This window comes from Diadema antillarum, unplaced genomic scaffold (assembly GCF_040938485.1).
Source record: "Diadema antillarum isolate AM-2024a unplaced genomic scaffold, OU_Dant_1.0 seq00000821_RagTag, whole genome shotgun sequence".
In the NCBI taxonomy this organism is placed as follows: Eukaryota; Metazoa; Echinodermata; class Echinoidea; order Diadematoida; family Diadematidae; genus Diadema; species Diadema antillarum.
The window spans coordinates 2,057,928-2,074,619 of NW_027271698.1; the positions used below are offsets into that span (position 1 = coordinate 2,057,928).

The window sequence follows — 16,692 nt, forward strand, 5'->3', positions numbered from 1 at the left end:
GCCTTGGTGCCCCTCTGACTGACCTAAGTGCCCTTTAATGGCTGGCCTCTTGGAAAAAGTGCCCTTTTCTAAATGGCCTTGCCCCTCCAAAATCCTATTTCAAGGCCTGTGATTGGGATTTTCCTGCCCCATAACCCAGATCAGGGCATAATTTCATAAAAAGTTGCTATGACAGCAACTCTTGTTGCAATGGTGAGTGTCATAGTAATAACCAGAATCCTGTTTCCTAGTCGGCTGTTGTGAAGAAAGTTGCCATTTCAGCAAGAATTGCTATCATTACATCTTTTATGAAATGAGACCCAGACGGTGGAAGCTTACAGGAAGGACATAAAAGACCACAGAGCTTATATCAATGGATTGCACCTCATCCTGTACTTCAGATGCAGAAGGTCTCTAGTGCAAGCCTGAGATGGAGCTTGTATATCATCAGCATGCCTCACTCTCTGAAGAAGGGTATTATCATTCAGTCCTCAGACAAGTACACACAATGGATGTTCAGGGTATGTGGGGCAATCAAAACTTTAGCAACAGATCGTTACAGCTCTCTTTCGTAAACAGAGCAGAATCAACGCAACACGATCAGGCTGAACCTCTACAAACAACCAACCAAAAACAAACAGTATGATATTTGGCACTTGCATCATTTACACTAATCTTGCTTGATAAAAGAAGATGAATATCTTCTCTCGACGAAAGTCAAACAGAATGAATGGTTATGCACTCCAGGATTTTGGTTTAGTCGATGTTTTACCCGGGACAATGCGGTATAACAGAATGAATTATCTGATGCAACAAAACAGATACACATTACCACAAACAACAGCACAAAAGTTGACCAGCAGCAACAAACATCGTAAAGGCGGCTTTGGCAGAGTTCATGATCATTTTAACACGCACTGTCCTACTTGAACGAAAGAAAACACAGTAAGCTCATAGAGGACTGTTCCTTTGGCTTGCACAAGTCACCAAGAAGGATACATTTCTGCCCCTTCTTTCAGCCTCGACTGTCGTCTAGTTCGTGCACGCCGGCAAAGTCCATGCTCGATTTGCTCTTGGCTGGCGAGTTGCTCGGCACCCCTCCCCTTGGCGTTGAGTCGCCCCCTCTCGTTGACCTCTCGACAAGATGGAGCTCCAGGTTCCTCATTAGCGTCCTGGGATTCTTTTTGCAGCTGGCCTCTAGTTCTGGTGAAGGAAAGATATAAAGGTCATTGCAGAAATGCTGACAGTACCAATGACCACGAAGAGAATGGAATAATTTTGGGGGTTTATTGCCACTTGGTCTACTATCAGATGGTCTACTTCCCAGTTCGTCTAACACCACTACGGCTAAACTCATTTGGTCAACTATCTTTCCTCTAATGCCTGTTTGGTCTAATCCTCACTTGGTTTAATGCCCACTTTAACTAATTATCATTTCATCTACTGACCAAATGGTATAATTGCAATTTTGTCTCCTTGGATTTTTTTTTCCCCCATTTTGTCTAATAAACTGTGGGTACAGTGGACTCCCATAATAACGAAGTCTTTGGGACCGGCAGTTTTCTTTCGTTATATCGAAATTTCGTTATAACCGAACAAGTAAACAATAAAAATACATAGAGCCGATAATGTTGCAGCCTGAATTTTTATTTCGTTGTAACTGGAATTCCGTTATAACCATGCTTGTTATAACGGGAGTGCACTGTATTAGACAAAACGGACATAGCCCATTCGGAAGTACACCAACTGGTAATGAGGATGGGTGGCAATTGGACTAAATGGTCATTAGATGAACTGGTTGTCGTTGAAACGGGATTAGACCGTGTAGGTTGAGACTAAATGGCTGTTAGACTAAAGACTAAGTGGGAGTAGACCAAGTGATAGATCACCAATTTTGGGTACCACCGAGATGCAAAGCACTGTTATAGAGCCCTGTCACAGATGCACTGTGGGATAGTTCAGTAGCATTGTCGATTCTGGTTGTCTAGCTCATGTTTTCCTCCACGCATGATGCAATGCAACATATAAGTGCATTGTATTCATTAGTACTCTTTTTCTTGGTTTGAATTTGGCATACAGAGTTTACACGTTAGGTCATCACTGCAACATTGCAATGTGCTGGTTATACGATGACAAGCAAAGAAATCTTCAAAAATACCCCTCCGGATGAAAGACATGACCTGGTTTCATTGGTTGGTTGGCAAGCTCTACAGTGTGCAGTGCTTTTCCCAGACTCATCCCACTCACATATACGAACACTGTTCGCACATTGGTCTAGTGAGTGAGATGGAACACAGCTCAGATCCAACTTTGCTACCGAGCCATCTCACAATGCATCTGAAACAGGGCTGGCCAGGAGGCAATTGCATATTGGCAGTACCCCAAATTCATTTTTCCCCCTCTCTTATACACAAATGAAAGGAAGCATGACATGAAATTATGGCCTATACCATTAAGTGGCTTGAAAACTAACATTCTAGCCATTTTGCAACACATTCTCAACTGTCCTAGTCCCATGTATTTAATACTATCAGGAAATTTAGTTCCCTGTCGCATTAAGCAATTCATTGTACTCATATTTCACCATCGCTAATACACAGCATGAAGAATATGTGGAAATCACATCGATAAAATGACAAAGCATGCAGAAATAAAAAATTCAACTGGCATCCTAACAAAGACCATAACTTTTCCTCTCCAGCATACAAATGTTACTGTCACTTATAAGTTTAATTTTGAGTATGTTTTATGTTCTTGCCAATGGTCCCATATATGATGCAATATTTGGTACCTTGGGGTACCAAATGAAAATTCGTCATTTTGTTGAATTATTATTTTTTTTTTCAGTGCTGTGCCTTGGGTTACCAAAAAATGTGTGAAAATAATTTTTGTATCATTATGCACAAAACTGTTTTCTTGTTCGTGATTATGCAACAATTAGTGCATGCAAATAATATTTTTTTTCTCATTTACATGCTCTGTTTTAATCTATCTAATGATTGTATAATAAACATAACTAAAAAAAAAAATTGAATTCTTGAATAGCTACTCAGTGAAATTTGTATAATCATTGTGATTAGCTTACACAAGTTGACAAGGAAGGAAAATCGGAACGCTGCGCTGATTTATGCTGGCACTGATGTTGAAAAAACAGTCGCCATGACAACATTGTACAACTGCATGATAATGGATACAAGATGGCGCTACACAACGCCGTACCCCAGGTTATGACGTTACTCCGGCATACGGCGTGCCGAATCATATGTGACCATTGAAAGGATGTCCGTACGTTTTTCTCTGCAAGTAGTTTTTGCTTTCACCACCCTCACCTTTAAGCACAAAGCCTGAATCGTGAATGGTCTTCCTCTGCTGCTTCCAAACCTGGTAGAGTTGGAGAAAGATGCTGGCAAAGAAGTCGTTGATGACGCCAAAGACTTGCTTCCTGCGATTGCACTCTCTGCCAAGGAAAACAAAAAAATACATGATGTACCATCACAAACAACATCACAGCATAGGCTATCATGTTGTCTCAGAATTTGAACCTTCTCATGAATACACATGATGCAGAACTTGCAACTTTGTATGTCTCAAGGTGATGTCAGCACACTGAAATCACTTCAAGTAAGAATGACATAACTATATCAAGTGATATATGTTAAAAACTCAATTAGGTTTAAAAAAAATGCTTTATTGGCATTACCTGCCCTATTTGTAAAATATTTCTGACTCAACATTTTTTGTAAGCTTTATTTTGTCATTGATATCTCATATGATCACACCACCTTGCACTGAATTTGGTATGCAGAAACCCAGAAGTGTTGCTGACAGTATCCCATCATAAATTGTGCACTTTGAGTGGTTTCGGCAAGAGTTTAACCTCTCTTTATTTCGTGAGCATGCCCAATGCTGCTTGTTTGCGCAATATCCATGCCCATATTACTGCGTATCTTGCTCAATGAAATCTGTGTATAGTGCATGCATGCTCAAAAAAAAAATCATAATAAATAAATTTTAAGAAGTAGAAATGCCCAACCTACCCAATTTTACAGTGGCTCATTACTCTAAAATAACATGTTTAGTTCTTGGCCTTAGTTTTTCATTCATGCAAAAGATAGTCTTAACAACTGGTGCTGAAGTGAGAATGCCTACTTTAGATACACAAGTCCTCTTCTAGAAGTGATGTATCCTAAAGATACAAACCTCACCTTGAGAGATGTTCTTCTCGTAGTGTCTGTAGAGCTATCCTTGTCATGTTGATGGACATCACACAGAAAGGAAAGTTCTAAGCAGCAAGACAGATGAAAAGCGAGCTAAAGTTTACATCGAAATTTTATAAGTTTGATGACATCGAGGTACTGCTAATAAAAGCCAGCAAACCCTAAATTTTGGTCCAAAATATCACAATGCAACATATTCAAAGTACAGTGCGAGCTAGCTTTATGACATTAGAGTCACTGCATACAGTATAAAAGCTGAAAGAAATGCTGATGACTGTGAAATATCAAATGACAATAAGCATTAATAAATGCAAAAAAAAAAACCTAACAAAACAAAACAAAAACAGCACGGCTCCCATTCCATTTAAGAATTACAGAAGTTACTGAAAATAGAGGGATTACTTTTTTTTCTCTTCTCATTGTCTTATTGTTGCATTCATAGAACATCATATATCATCTCATACTCAAATATCAATGCAGGCTTATGTGTAGCTGTAGAATATTGAAAGAAAATCAGCTTTTATATGTTATTTCAGTGATTTCTATTAACTTTGAGGGCTGTAAGCACAGTGTGATTGTACAACTCATGATAGCTCCAGCTAAGATTGACCAAGGGGCGTAAAGGGGGGAGAAGGGGAGTGGATACCCCTCTTCTAGAGCTGACCTGGGTCTCATGCTGCGACAGTCGGTAGATGTCCTTGGCCAGAGGAAACTTCTGGGAGTCCATGACAAAGTCCAGCAGGGTGAGAAGGCCGAGGAAGCCACAGGCTCGCAGGTCAGTGGACGGGTCAGTTCCTGGACCAAGCGGGGAGGAGGCAAGGGTGACCCGTGGGTAAATAAAATCATGTTTGGAATCACAACATTCATGCCAACAGCTCTAGCTCATACACAGTCACATGATACTTTAATGAACAGAGTTTACAGTCACTATCATAAATTTCATTCAAATCACACTCCACTTATTCAATGGTATAATCACCTAGAACGGTGCTTCTAAACCAGCGGGCTGCATAGCTCTTGCAGGTTGGCTGCGACGTCTTCCCAGAATAAAAATAAAAATGATTTATATTCGATCTACACAAGGAACTGGGCCTCAAAAACGTTGCAGGAGCCAAAGTGGGCCTCGGGTTTAAAAAAGGTTGAGTGACACAGATCTAGAAAATGATGTACCACTTACTTTATCATGCCAAAATATTAATGAGCAGTTATGATAATTAGTAAAATGCAATGACTCTCCTTAAAATAAAACTAAGTCCTTATAAGTGCCACTGAATGTAGTCTGTTGTCTGTATCAATTATCATTGACTGAACTGCACAGCAGTTATCCTGGAGTTAAATTCAGACCATGTCACTCATCAATACTTTACTGGAGAGAGAGGACAGGCACTCCATAAAAATTGATATCACCCAAAATCAAAAGCATCTGAATAAAAACATTTAAGGAAAGAGAAAAATCATTATTTTGCAGCACATAAGTTACAGCACAAAAATTGGATAATATCATGACAAAAAGTATGACAAAATCACTTTAAAAAAAAGAAGAAGAAGGCCAAGTGGTATTCCATGTCCAAAACTTGTACCACTTATACTATTACAATTAGACATGCAAAATACTATAAAATACTACAAACAGCTTCAATCTTGCTCTGAATTTATCCTTAACTACTAAAGCCCTTTGATATTAATGCCTACGCATCATCCGTTACCTTGGAAACCGATCTGCTCCCAGTGGGAGCCATAGCGAGGGCAGTCAATGGTGCTTCCTGTCAGCTGCTTGTAGATGGTTTGGAGTACACGTTTGTGGATCTGCTGCTCATCATCAAAGGGATCTGTATGCAGATATTTCATGTCAAGCTAAGTCTCTGGAATCTCTCTCACACTTCAAACTGAGGCCAATGAAATCTCCCAAATGCTGCTTTTTAAAGCCCAAACAAAGTTCTGGTACACCTGCAAAAGTTGTCAAATTTTGCTCCAAAATGTGAACGTATGCCTAGGAAATGTGCGGAATAACGCTGTAGTAACAAGATATTCGATGGGTAACGACGAAAATGGGAAATATTAACCAAAAACGTTCAGTCTCAGAACTTATCCGAACGAGGTCAGGCTAGACTCGGACTCGGGGATAACTCGGCCTCGCTTTGCTTGATGGCGGGATGAGTTGTATTGGTCGTCCCTCTGGATTGTACAGTGTTGTACTATGCATATGGGAGCGGCCTGTATAAACTACATTGTAGCGTTCTGGCTACTCGCAGTAATGGTCCGAGTTGTTACAACGCGCGCATCAAAAACCTCTTTGGCGCGCATGCAATATTAGTGTGCGCCTCTCAAGCACCTCTAAAAACAATAAAAGACGCTTGATAAACAACAACAAAAACTTCAAAGACTGCGCATCTCAGCAACTGAGTTGATGTGCGTATACTAGTAGGCTTGAGGACCGCGCACTGTCCATTTGTTTTGTACAGGATTAGCACGCACTTTCCTGTCTGCTCAGTAAGGCCTTGTTTAATACCCGTAGTATTATAGAGTACTGATGAACATGGCCATCACGAACTGTGTGTAAATTGTCTGAAATAGGGTCGAGTTTTCCCTGAGACCGAGTTAGTCTGGAGCCTTCTGGAATAAAAGTCGGTCTACCTACTTTTATTATTTTTCTCAAAATACTCCAAAACGACTCATCATTCCGGCAAACCGCGTCAGCCAGGTAAGTTTCTTTGTAGACTCTTTCGATATATTGCAAGCATATATGAAATGGTGCCAGACGGGTTCTCAAGCCCTTACCAGAACTTTGTTTTCACTTTAAATTTACAATACCACATTGTTTTTACAGAAGTCCCTTCTTAAATGGATTGCTTATGACTCACTCACTTTGTTAAGAAAATATTTTCTACTGTTATTTTACTAGAAGTGATCAAAATATATAATTTCAAATGAAATATGCCGTAGCAGATCATACACATTCAAAGAAAGAGATATTTCCCTCTCTCTCTTCTTCTTCTTTGTTTTACTCTGTAAATGCCATCAATTTGACAGGAAAGACTGATACGATAATCACTTCTATTATGGCATCAGCTTACTGATCACTGGTGATACAGCATACTCTGCCTTTCCAAGAAGAAACATATACAGTCAAACCTGTCTTCGCAGCCATCTGCTGTATACGGCCACCGAAAACAATTCCCCCCATGACAAAAAGCAAGTTAAAGACCCTGTCTCCAGCTGCCACCTGTCTATAACGATCCCTTGGGTGGCCGCTATAGACAGGTTTGACTGTACTGGTATTTTGACAGTCTACTGTTAAAGCTTTAAGATCGAAAATCAAATTAGATGTCACGTTTGCTGCGTGGATGAACATTTGTCTTTCATCTATTGTATTGGAAATATAATTCCTCAACACTGATTCACAAATCTCTATTCAACACAATCACTAAATACAATTCAATTGCACTGTAACATCATTTTTTTTTTTTTTTTTTTGTGCTCAGAATAGTAAGCTGCACTATTGCAAGAAAAATAAAATCCGTAAAATGGTCTTAAACACTCGCATTACAAGACATCTATCGTAATATTGTTAAGGAAGTGTATACTTAGTATACTCACACTGTGCTATTGCAAAGACCAAGTTTCTTTCATCCATCAAACCCTTGCTGATCCTGGGGGGTCCGAGTATCATGTGTCTGATGGCTGCAAAGCCTGACCTCTCGATGCATGGCTTGATCTTTTGCTGTAGGAAGAGGGATTAGGACTGTGAAATATCACCATCAGACTTCATCTTAAGAGACTACAGTCCTCATAAAACTGACTACAAACAATTTTCTTCAGGCCATTTTGAATTCAAATTCACCTTCAGTCACAGCTCTTGTTAGGAAATATCAATTCTGAACAGTTACTTGCAAGCTCGAGACAGTTTTCCATTCCTTAAAAAAAAAATCATATACAATGATGGGAGGCAATCTTCAACCATGCAATATTTTGTGCAGCTTGCAAAAGGGATATACAACCTTTAAGTCATATACATAGTAAGAAGCAGGACAATCACAGCATCACCTACCAAATATGGCTCCATGTTACTGGTCTGAAAGAAGCCCAGGGCTTCGTTGAAAGACACCATTGGTGCTTTCCTTACTGCACTGTGCTTCCCTGTGTTATGAGGAAAAAGAAAGAGAAGACACAGAATAAAAACTCTAGCGCCCTCTATCATATGATACTATCCACTGTAACAAGTTTGCTATATCATTAGACATAGAACGTACATCTAATGGCGTAGACTTCAAGTCCGACACTTTGGTTGCATACATGATGAAATGATTCTCACAGAGACAAGTGCTATTAATGCTCTAAAGTAAACCTCACGCGCAGCTATGAATACCTATAGATTCAAGTATGGTGGTGAATGGTCCATTGAGCTTTGTCTACGTGAAGAAGCAACAAAAAAAAAAATATATATCTTACAGTCTTTGCAAGACTTCACCCCATTCAACTTTATGTGGAGGTATTGTTGTCTGCTTGTTTTTGTGGTTTCTTCATTTCGAAAAATTTTATTTCCTTTTATATGTAAATCTCTGTACATAACCAACAACAGATTATCATGGAAAAAGATACAGGTAGTAATCTCCCTGATCACACAAGGCATTGCTATCATTACTCTGCCAGACTTACGAAGATATTTGAGACTATATTTTCTCCTTTTCCTCTTGTTTGAATGGAGATCAGTTGCAAAACAGGCCAAAATATAATGCAATAAATAAAAATAAGAGCGTTTATGCACAACAAAAATCCAATCAATCCATCAACACACGCAGTAAAGACCATGACACCGTGAAAGTGCTTTGTAGATAAAAAAAGGTGCATTATGACTGCAGAATTTGTGCGCAACTCTAACGGTGTGTTGCATAATACTGTAAAACATGATATATTCGCGGCACAAAATTTTCCCGAATTGGAGCCAACAGCCTTTTTCGTGGCATGAAATTTTCGCGAATTGCTACTGGCATTCAATGCATGTAGTATAGACAAGATGTTTCGCGTGCATTTTAATTTCGCGAACCTTGGCGCTTGCGAAATTCGCGAAATTAAAATGCACGTGAACATTACTCGTTTTACAGTACTCCATTCTAGCATGACAATATGACCTCATGAAGCAATCATGAAGCGGAAATTACTGACGTGTAATGACGAGGAAGAGGTGTAAGTGCTTTCACACATTTAACACAGATCAACACTGTCATGCACACCTGACTGACTTAGCACAACATTCAGTCGATAGAGGAACAATCACATCTACACTCCACAGAAAAATTTAGTGATAAAAAACGATACTGACTTAGCCACTGAGACACAACATCAATGGGCAACAAGTTAAGGTAACCCTTTGAGAAAACTATACACATTATAAGTGCAGCTAATACCAGTATTCAAGATTTACTTAACACTAATATTCATCATTTATGTGCCTTCTAAATACAAATCAGTGAATTAATCAGATCTCTATACAGCTGACTACTGGTAATGAGAAATGAGACTAATTATCACAATATCAACAATTCAAAAGTGCTTTTACACACATGGTTCACATATCAGGGACAGTTATGGTACGATTTCAAACAAACACAACACATATCTGGTAATTTAAACTTAAATGTCTTATTCATAAAGTATCAAAACAATTAAGAGAATTGAGAATTGCAAAAAGAAAAACAAATCAATAAAAGTGCTGACATCCTATTTTCGTTCTAATACTGAGTTTGTGAAACAATCAATTCCATCCCCACACACTGCAATAAAGACATACAGATTAAAAAAAAAAACACTCAGCAGAAAGAAATTTTCTAAAGACTGCTAAAAAGAAAATTCTAAAAAATCACAAATACAAGTTAACAAAGACTGGACAAAGTTCAAAAAATCTGAACGTTATACTATACCTGGTGACACAGATCCTACAATTGACAGTCGTCAGAGAAAATGATAATCACTTATTACACATGATATCTCTGGTACAAATAACAGGTATATTATTACGTAATTCCATTACAATACCACATGCTTAATAAGGTCACCTGCGTAGAATTTATGTATGCTTTCTTTTTGTTGTTGTTGTTGTTCTGTTTCTATGAGCATCCAATCATGCATTCTTATATGACGCTGCTATGTCATCATCCTTGTTCTCTGTGATTTGTTATGAATTTTGAAAATATTCTTATTCCTTACTCCAATCATTATAAACTCTGTATTAGTCTGTACCCAGTTTACCCAATTTGTAGATGTTTAAATGCAAAAGGCTGAAAATCATCCGGAGTTCTCCTTTAATTAAATGATGTTCATAGAATCATACACAGTGAATCAACACTGCGTCAACAATGAAGCTCTCTATTGGACATCTGCCAGGTTTATTGTGCCATCAACTGATGATATTATGTACTGGAGAGAAGGTATGTACAGCTGTATCATTACACATCATGAATTGAACATTTCTTAATTAAAGCAAATGCTGCAAGATAGTTTATGTACAAGGTAACCGGATCAATGCTAAAAGTGAATACTACTCCACCTTAATGTCAGTGAATTCATTTTCTAAACAAAATTTTCATGAAAATTCATTGATTTTTCAAGAGATTTGCTGTGAATCTGTGATCACTGATCAATATCTTCATATCCAGGTGCACTGGATAAGTTGATACCAAGTATGCATGGGGGAAAAAAATATGTCCATATATATTTGGATACATAAGTAAATTTGCTTGACTAAAGAAGGAAAGAAAATGAATGAAATAAAGATTGTAGAAATGTAATAACACCTGTTTCCCTTTCCCAACAAATTGTGTTGTTGTGGTTATTTCATTTCTAAGACATATGCCATACAGTTGTGAATATTCATACCTATTACATACTACAAATGGACTTATATCTTGTTTACATTTAAAGGAAAAGTTTCAGATACATAAGAAAAATAAAATCTATGCTGAATTATTGCCACAATTTAGGAGATTCTGAACAAACTGACATCACCCGTCATCAAATTAGTGAGGATGTATAGTCTCTCTTCCAGACCCATTTTCTTACCTGGCTGAATAGTCTCCACTGCATCCCACTCGGCTTGGGCTCTCAGCAGCTGCTCAGACGGTTCCACTGTAGTACGACCAACTTCTGCCTATTATGACAAGTGAAGGGGAAAAAACACAATAAGAATACAGAGACTCCAACCCAAAGCACCTTCTGATCTGGAGATTCTCCCGCCTGAAACCCCTAGCAAACGGGAGACTCCAAGTTGATGTGTGCAAAGCGCGAAGTTCCCAGGGTTCTGCTCTCTGGAGCTATATAAGCCCTTTTTTTTTTTTTGCAACATACAATAGCAATAAGTAAGAAATCCTTTTGAACGGGAGACACAGAGCCAGGGCGGGAGAAATTAATTCTCAAACGGGAGAACGGGAGATTTTGCAAAAATGGGGTTTCGGCGGGAGATCTCCCGTCGAAAACGGGAGAGTTGGAGTCTCTGAGAATATCAACATGGACATCACTGTTGAGAAACATTACATAGTTTATTGTTCATTACCATTGTTCTTCTTGTTATTTTTATCATTACTACAACTTTAAAATAATAATAGCAATAATAATGATATTAATAATAATAATAATAATAATAATAAGTAGTAGTAGTAGTAGTAGTAGTAGTAGTAGTAGTAGTAGTAGATCATTATTATCATTATCATCAATAGTAGTAGCAGTAGTGTTACAGTGTACTAGTAACAGTTTTAACATTAGCAGTAGTCGTAGTCGCATTGTCTTCACCATCATCATCACTATTTGTAAACAATTTGGCAATACTTGCGTTTACAAGGTCTGATGGTATTTAAGAGCAGCAAGTATTAGAGTGCAAAATACAGTGATTCAACCTCTCATTCCATAAAACAAAGAGAATAATGATAATAATAACCAATATCTATATAGAGCCTTTTTCTAAACAGACACAAAGCGTTTCAACAATTTTAACAAAATACAAGAAATCAGCAATATTTACCAATCAAAACAAAACAGAGAAAGTACAAAGCAAAACAAATAAACAATGACCGTAAACTTGTAAGATCACTAGGAATTAAGTAAGAGCTAAAAAGAGGTCTTACTTTTAGAACAAATAGGTTTTCAACAGTTTTTAAAATTGATCTGTGTTAACTGCTGATTGGATATTTGTGAGGAGACTGTTCCAGGCTTGAGGTGCTGCAATACTGATGAAGGCGCGACGTCTAGCTGTTGTTCGGGTTCTTGGGATGGTAAGCATAGTACGTGTGGTGGACCTGAGGTTATAAGTTGACTGGTGGATGTGGAGGAGCTCAGAAAGATACATTGGTACTTCATTATGGAGGGCTTTGTATGCAAGTGTAGCAGTCTTGAATTCAATTCTCTTAGAGATGGAAAGCCAGTGCAGATCATTCATAAGGGGTGTCACATGGGTAAACTTGGGCTTATTGTACACTAATTTAGCAGCATGATTTTGGAGAAGCTGTAAACGTTGGATATTTTGTGATGTAGTGCCATATAATAAACTATTACAGTGATCTAGTCTGGAGAGATAGAAAATATTGTGATGAAAGTGATGTTAGTGATAATGCAATGAAATTACGATAATGCTTATGGCAACCACAAAGATGACGAAGAAGATGATGTTGATTATAAGTGGTGCAATTTTACTAGTAACGTATATTGCTGTTGGGGGACAAAACCTTGTATCTAAAAAAATTTCAAATGTTCAGGAGAGCTAAAAAACATGGTAGTCTAAGCACTATAACAAACAGGATTGCCTTTTCTTGGAAATGTTGTGGTGGCTTCATTTTTTGGGTATAATAAGACAGGATTTGGACAGGACATCACTTAACTGATTATCTGACAATGAATCCAAAAATAGTGATTTTGCCCAAAATTTGAGATACAAGGTCTTGTTACCCCAGTGACAATACATATATCTTTCATAAGTACCTTCAGGATACTGTCAGAGGGAGTGGTGTTCCCATCTTTCTCAGCCTTCCCATCAGCAGGACTGGAGCCATTGACTACAATGGGATCACCAGTCACCACTACAGTTGGGGCAGTTGATACAGCATGAGGAGTCTCCCCAGGGACTGGCACACTAGGATCAGCTGATGATGTTTTCCCTCCAGCCAGTCCTACACTGCTGTTTGGCAAGGTCTGGGTTTCCTTCAAAATTAGCATTGATACAAAGTCAAGAAAAGAAGAGAAAGTCACCTTTGACTCACCTCAACTATCTCAAATAATACTGTATAAGCTGTTATTTTTGCAAGGGTTTGATTTTCATGAATTTTGTGAATCATAATTGTATTGCAAATTTAACAACACAAGAAAATGTCTCGATGCACTTGGGTGATAGTGCATTTACGTTGGCATCTGTGGAAATTCGCAAAAAACAACGTTTCACAAAAATGTCTATGACCTCCTAATTCGCGAAAATTACATGTAGGCCCTACGCGAAAAACAGCGTATACAGTACTTACGCATTGTGCACATTCATGTTTGGCACATCAGTTCCCATATTCACAATTGGCTTTAAAATACAGTGACTTGTCTCTACAAATTATTAGTCTTTGTTTTATTTGTTTAGTTCATGACAAACACTAAATGGGTATTACACTTTTTTCACAAATAATAATATTCTCCTTTCAACATTAAGACCAAACAAATACCTGAAACTGAAATTACATTTGTGATAAATGGGGCATTATCTAAGTCTAAACTGTGGCACATTTTTCTCAAATTTGAGATTTATATAATAGCAATAATGAAGTCAAAATTGACTTGATGTAAAAGCATCTTTTCAATACCTCCTCTGGTCCAGCATCATTTGGCTGTTCCACTGCAGCCGGCTGAGTGGGAGATGGAGACAAGTTTCCCGTTTCCTGGCTGATTTCAGTTGACGAGAATTCTGTTTTCTGACTACTGGTTGTCGTTGAGGTCAATGTCTGCTCACTAATGGCTGATGATGTCTGAAACACATCAACCTGGTTGAGATACAAGAATATTACACAGAAATGCTTCAACAAAGCTGTCTCAATACAAATCACATACAGGAGTACGGCTGTTACCTGGAATATTACAGAAAGATTAGAAGGAAAACATCTCAATGTCCTCAAAGAAATAGTGCTGCTTGATTTGCTATCATATCATCCAATCCAATCACTTCTTTATCAATGGGAAAGAGTGTCATTATTGTATATGTATATGGGTGGAAATGAGCTGCTTGAGGGAGGTATGTGCTCTTTGCGTGCTTTCCAAGTTTAAATTTGAATCATGATTTCTTTAACTTGGACAAAACAGTGCACTTTATGTCACCTAATTATGCCAATCCATGCCTTCCACCACAGCCGGTGTATTGTAACTCACCTTCTCGTACTGTTCAATAGACACTTTGTAGTTGACAGCGGCAAATGATGAACTATCCTGTGCCGTAGCCTGTCCGTCGTCTTCAATGATGCCATTAAAATCATCATCGTCATCCCCATTATGACCTGGTCCCGCATCAGAGAGGGCCAGGGATGTTGCTGCACTCATGTTTACATCAATGCTAGTTGGAATAAGAACATTCTTCAATTAACATGGACTGCAATTGCTCATCAACAACAAAAATGATGATGATGATGATGATGATGATGATGATGATAATAATAAATATAATAATAACAATACTAATAATAACAAGAGAAGAGAGAAGAAAAGTCATTATCAGTCAGTATTAGTAGTAATAGTGACATCAAAGACATGATAATTATAATAGTGCTTAAATTAAGGATATTAACAATAACAACACTGAACATTTAGATACAAATATATAATTATTTTCATACTGACGACTCCTGGAAGAAGCAGAATGCCATGAATAATTCCCCTTCTCAAAACTGGAGAGCAATTTTAGTCTATGGTTCATGGACAAATATTTTTATCAAAATGATATAAATTTCTATGTCATGAAATTGCTAGATAAACTACATTTTGCATAGCAGTCATATAAAAGATGCAGAGCAAATTGCTAAGCCATACCAGGAAAATTATTCCCCATCTACATGCCAAACATGAGCAAGAAAAAAAAAAAAAATTGTTTTGGAAGATCAGCAAGCTGCTAAACAAAGGCGGTAAAGAATCCTGCGAATTATATAAAAAACACTGCTTAACCTGTTGAGGACGGACTGACTTTGCTACAACACGCATTTCCCATGACACCTGCCCGAGTATACTCAGGACTCGTCCTCAACGGGTTAAACACTGAAAAAATTGATACAACTTGCAGAGAAATGTCTTACAATTCGTTAAGTCTGTATCTCATGATCTTTAATGCTGGCATTAGCTTTAAACAGCAAGCGTCTGACACAGCTTCACTAAAGACAAAGTTAAAGTGAGGGACAGAGAGAGACTAGAAAGAGACTGGTGGGGTGGGGTGGGGGGGGGGGGACGATGACTCTCAGCCTCAGGTGTGATTATCAACTTTGCTTTTTCTTGTATTGTTGTTTTTTTATCACAAAAGATCAAAAGTTGGGGATGCGCTGGGTACCTTAATCCTCCCTATTCACAATATTCCATCATGTACTAACAAGATTGTCACTTAACCGGTAACCCTTGTTGACTCAATTAAAGGAACTTCAGTCAGAATATCATCTGCATTGCAGTTAGTTAGTGAATTATTCTATTCAAATTACTCTTCATCTCAACTCAGAGTGTCTACATGTACCCATGCATCTATAAACAGTAAAAGTAATGTATCTAGAAGACACTGGCGCAGCTAGGCACCACAGCATGTATCACACTGAATACATACAAACTTTTGTACAGGTGTCTGGATATTAATATTTGTTTGTTTATACTTGGCTGATCACAAGGTGATGTCATGCTCAGATAATCAGGGGCGGATACGATAGTCGATACAGGAATTCCGTAAAGGGGGAGGGGTGGGGTGCCTCTAACACGCACCCCCTCCATTTTTTCTGTAATTATTTCTTTTGCTTTAACATGAATAGTGTAACATAACATTACGGCTAAATTTTAGGGCCACACCACACAGACCATGCTGCACATGTAGACAGGAGCTGGAGTTTTCTACTCATCACAATCACGTATCATAATCACCACACAGTCTGCATAGCTGCACAGACCTGTCATCTCACTATTCTCACAGAGTCACAGCTCGCCTCATCCTCATCTAATTAAAACCACTAATATCGAGCGACTTTTTAAACTGATTTTGCTCTACGAACACGTACTGATTACATATCTAACAAGCAACATGTCATTTTATCAGAAATGATCTGATGAAGTGATATCTCGATAAAGACTCAAAGAGACAAATTGTTGAATGTTGCCAAGGAAAATCACTCACCAGGAGGTCGCCATTTTCTCATTTGAGAGTAGATCACCTGCCTGATAAAATATGTAAACATTTATTTTTATTTCAGTACAAATTCTTATCAAGACGCTTTTTATAAATACTTTGAATAATGTATAGCTT

At 38.1% G+C, this 16,692-nt stretch overlaps 1 protein-coding gene across 1 annotated transcript; it reads right to left on the reverse strand.

Moving 5' to 3' along the window:
* Positions 1-728: 728 nt before the first annotated feature.
* On the reverse strand, positions 729-16,574 carry LOC139739928 (ELMO domain-containing protein 3-like). The gene is made up of 13 exons (XM_071650528.1): positions 16,564-16,574; positions 14,580-14,760; positions 14,021-14,197; positions 13,161-13,379; positions 11,253-11,340; positions 10,115-10,129; positions 8,245-8,333; positions 7,794-7,917; positions 5,903-6,025; positions 4,861-4,991; positions 4,185-4,261; positions 3,309-3,436; positions 729-1,182 (listed from the first exon to the last, which is right to left on the reverse strand). The coding sequence occupies exons 2-13, from the start codon at positions 14,745-14,747 to the stop codon at positions 995-997; spliced, it is 1,527 nt and encodes a 508-aa protein (XP_071506629.1). The 5' UTR covers positions 14,748-14,760; positions 16,564-16,574; the 3' UTR covers positions 729-994.
* Between the last annotated feature and the right edge of the window lie 118 nt (positions 16,575-16,692).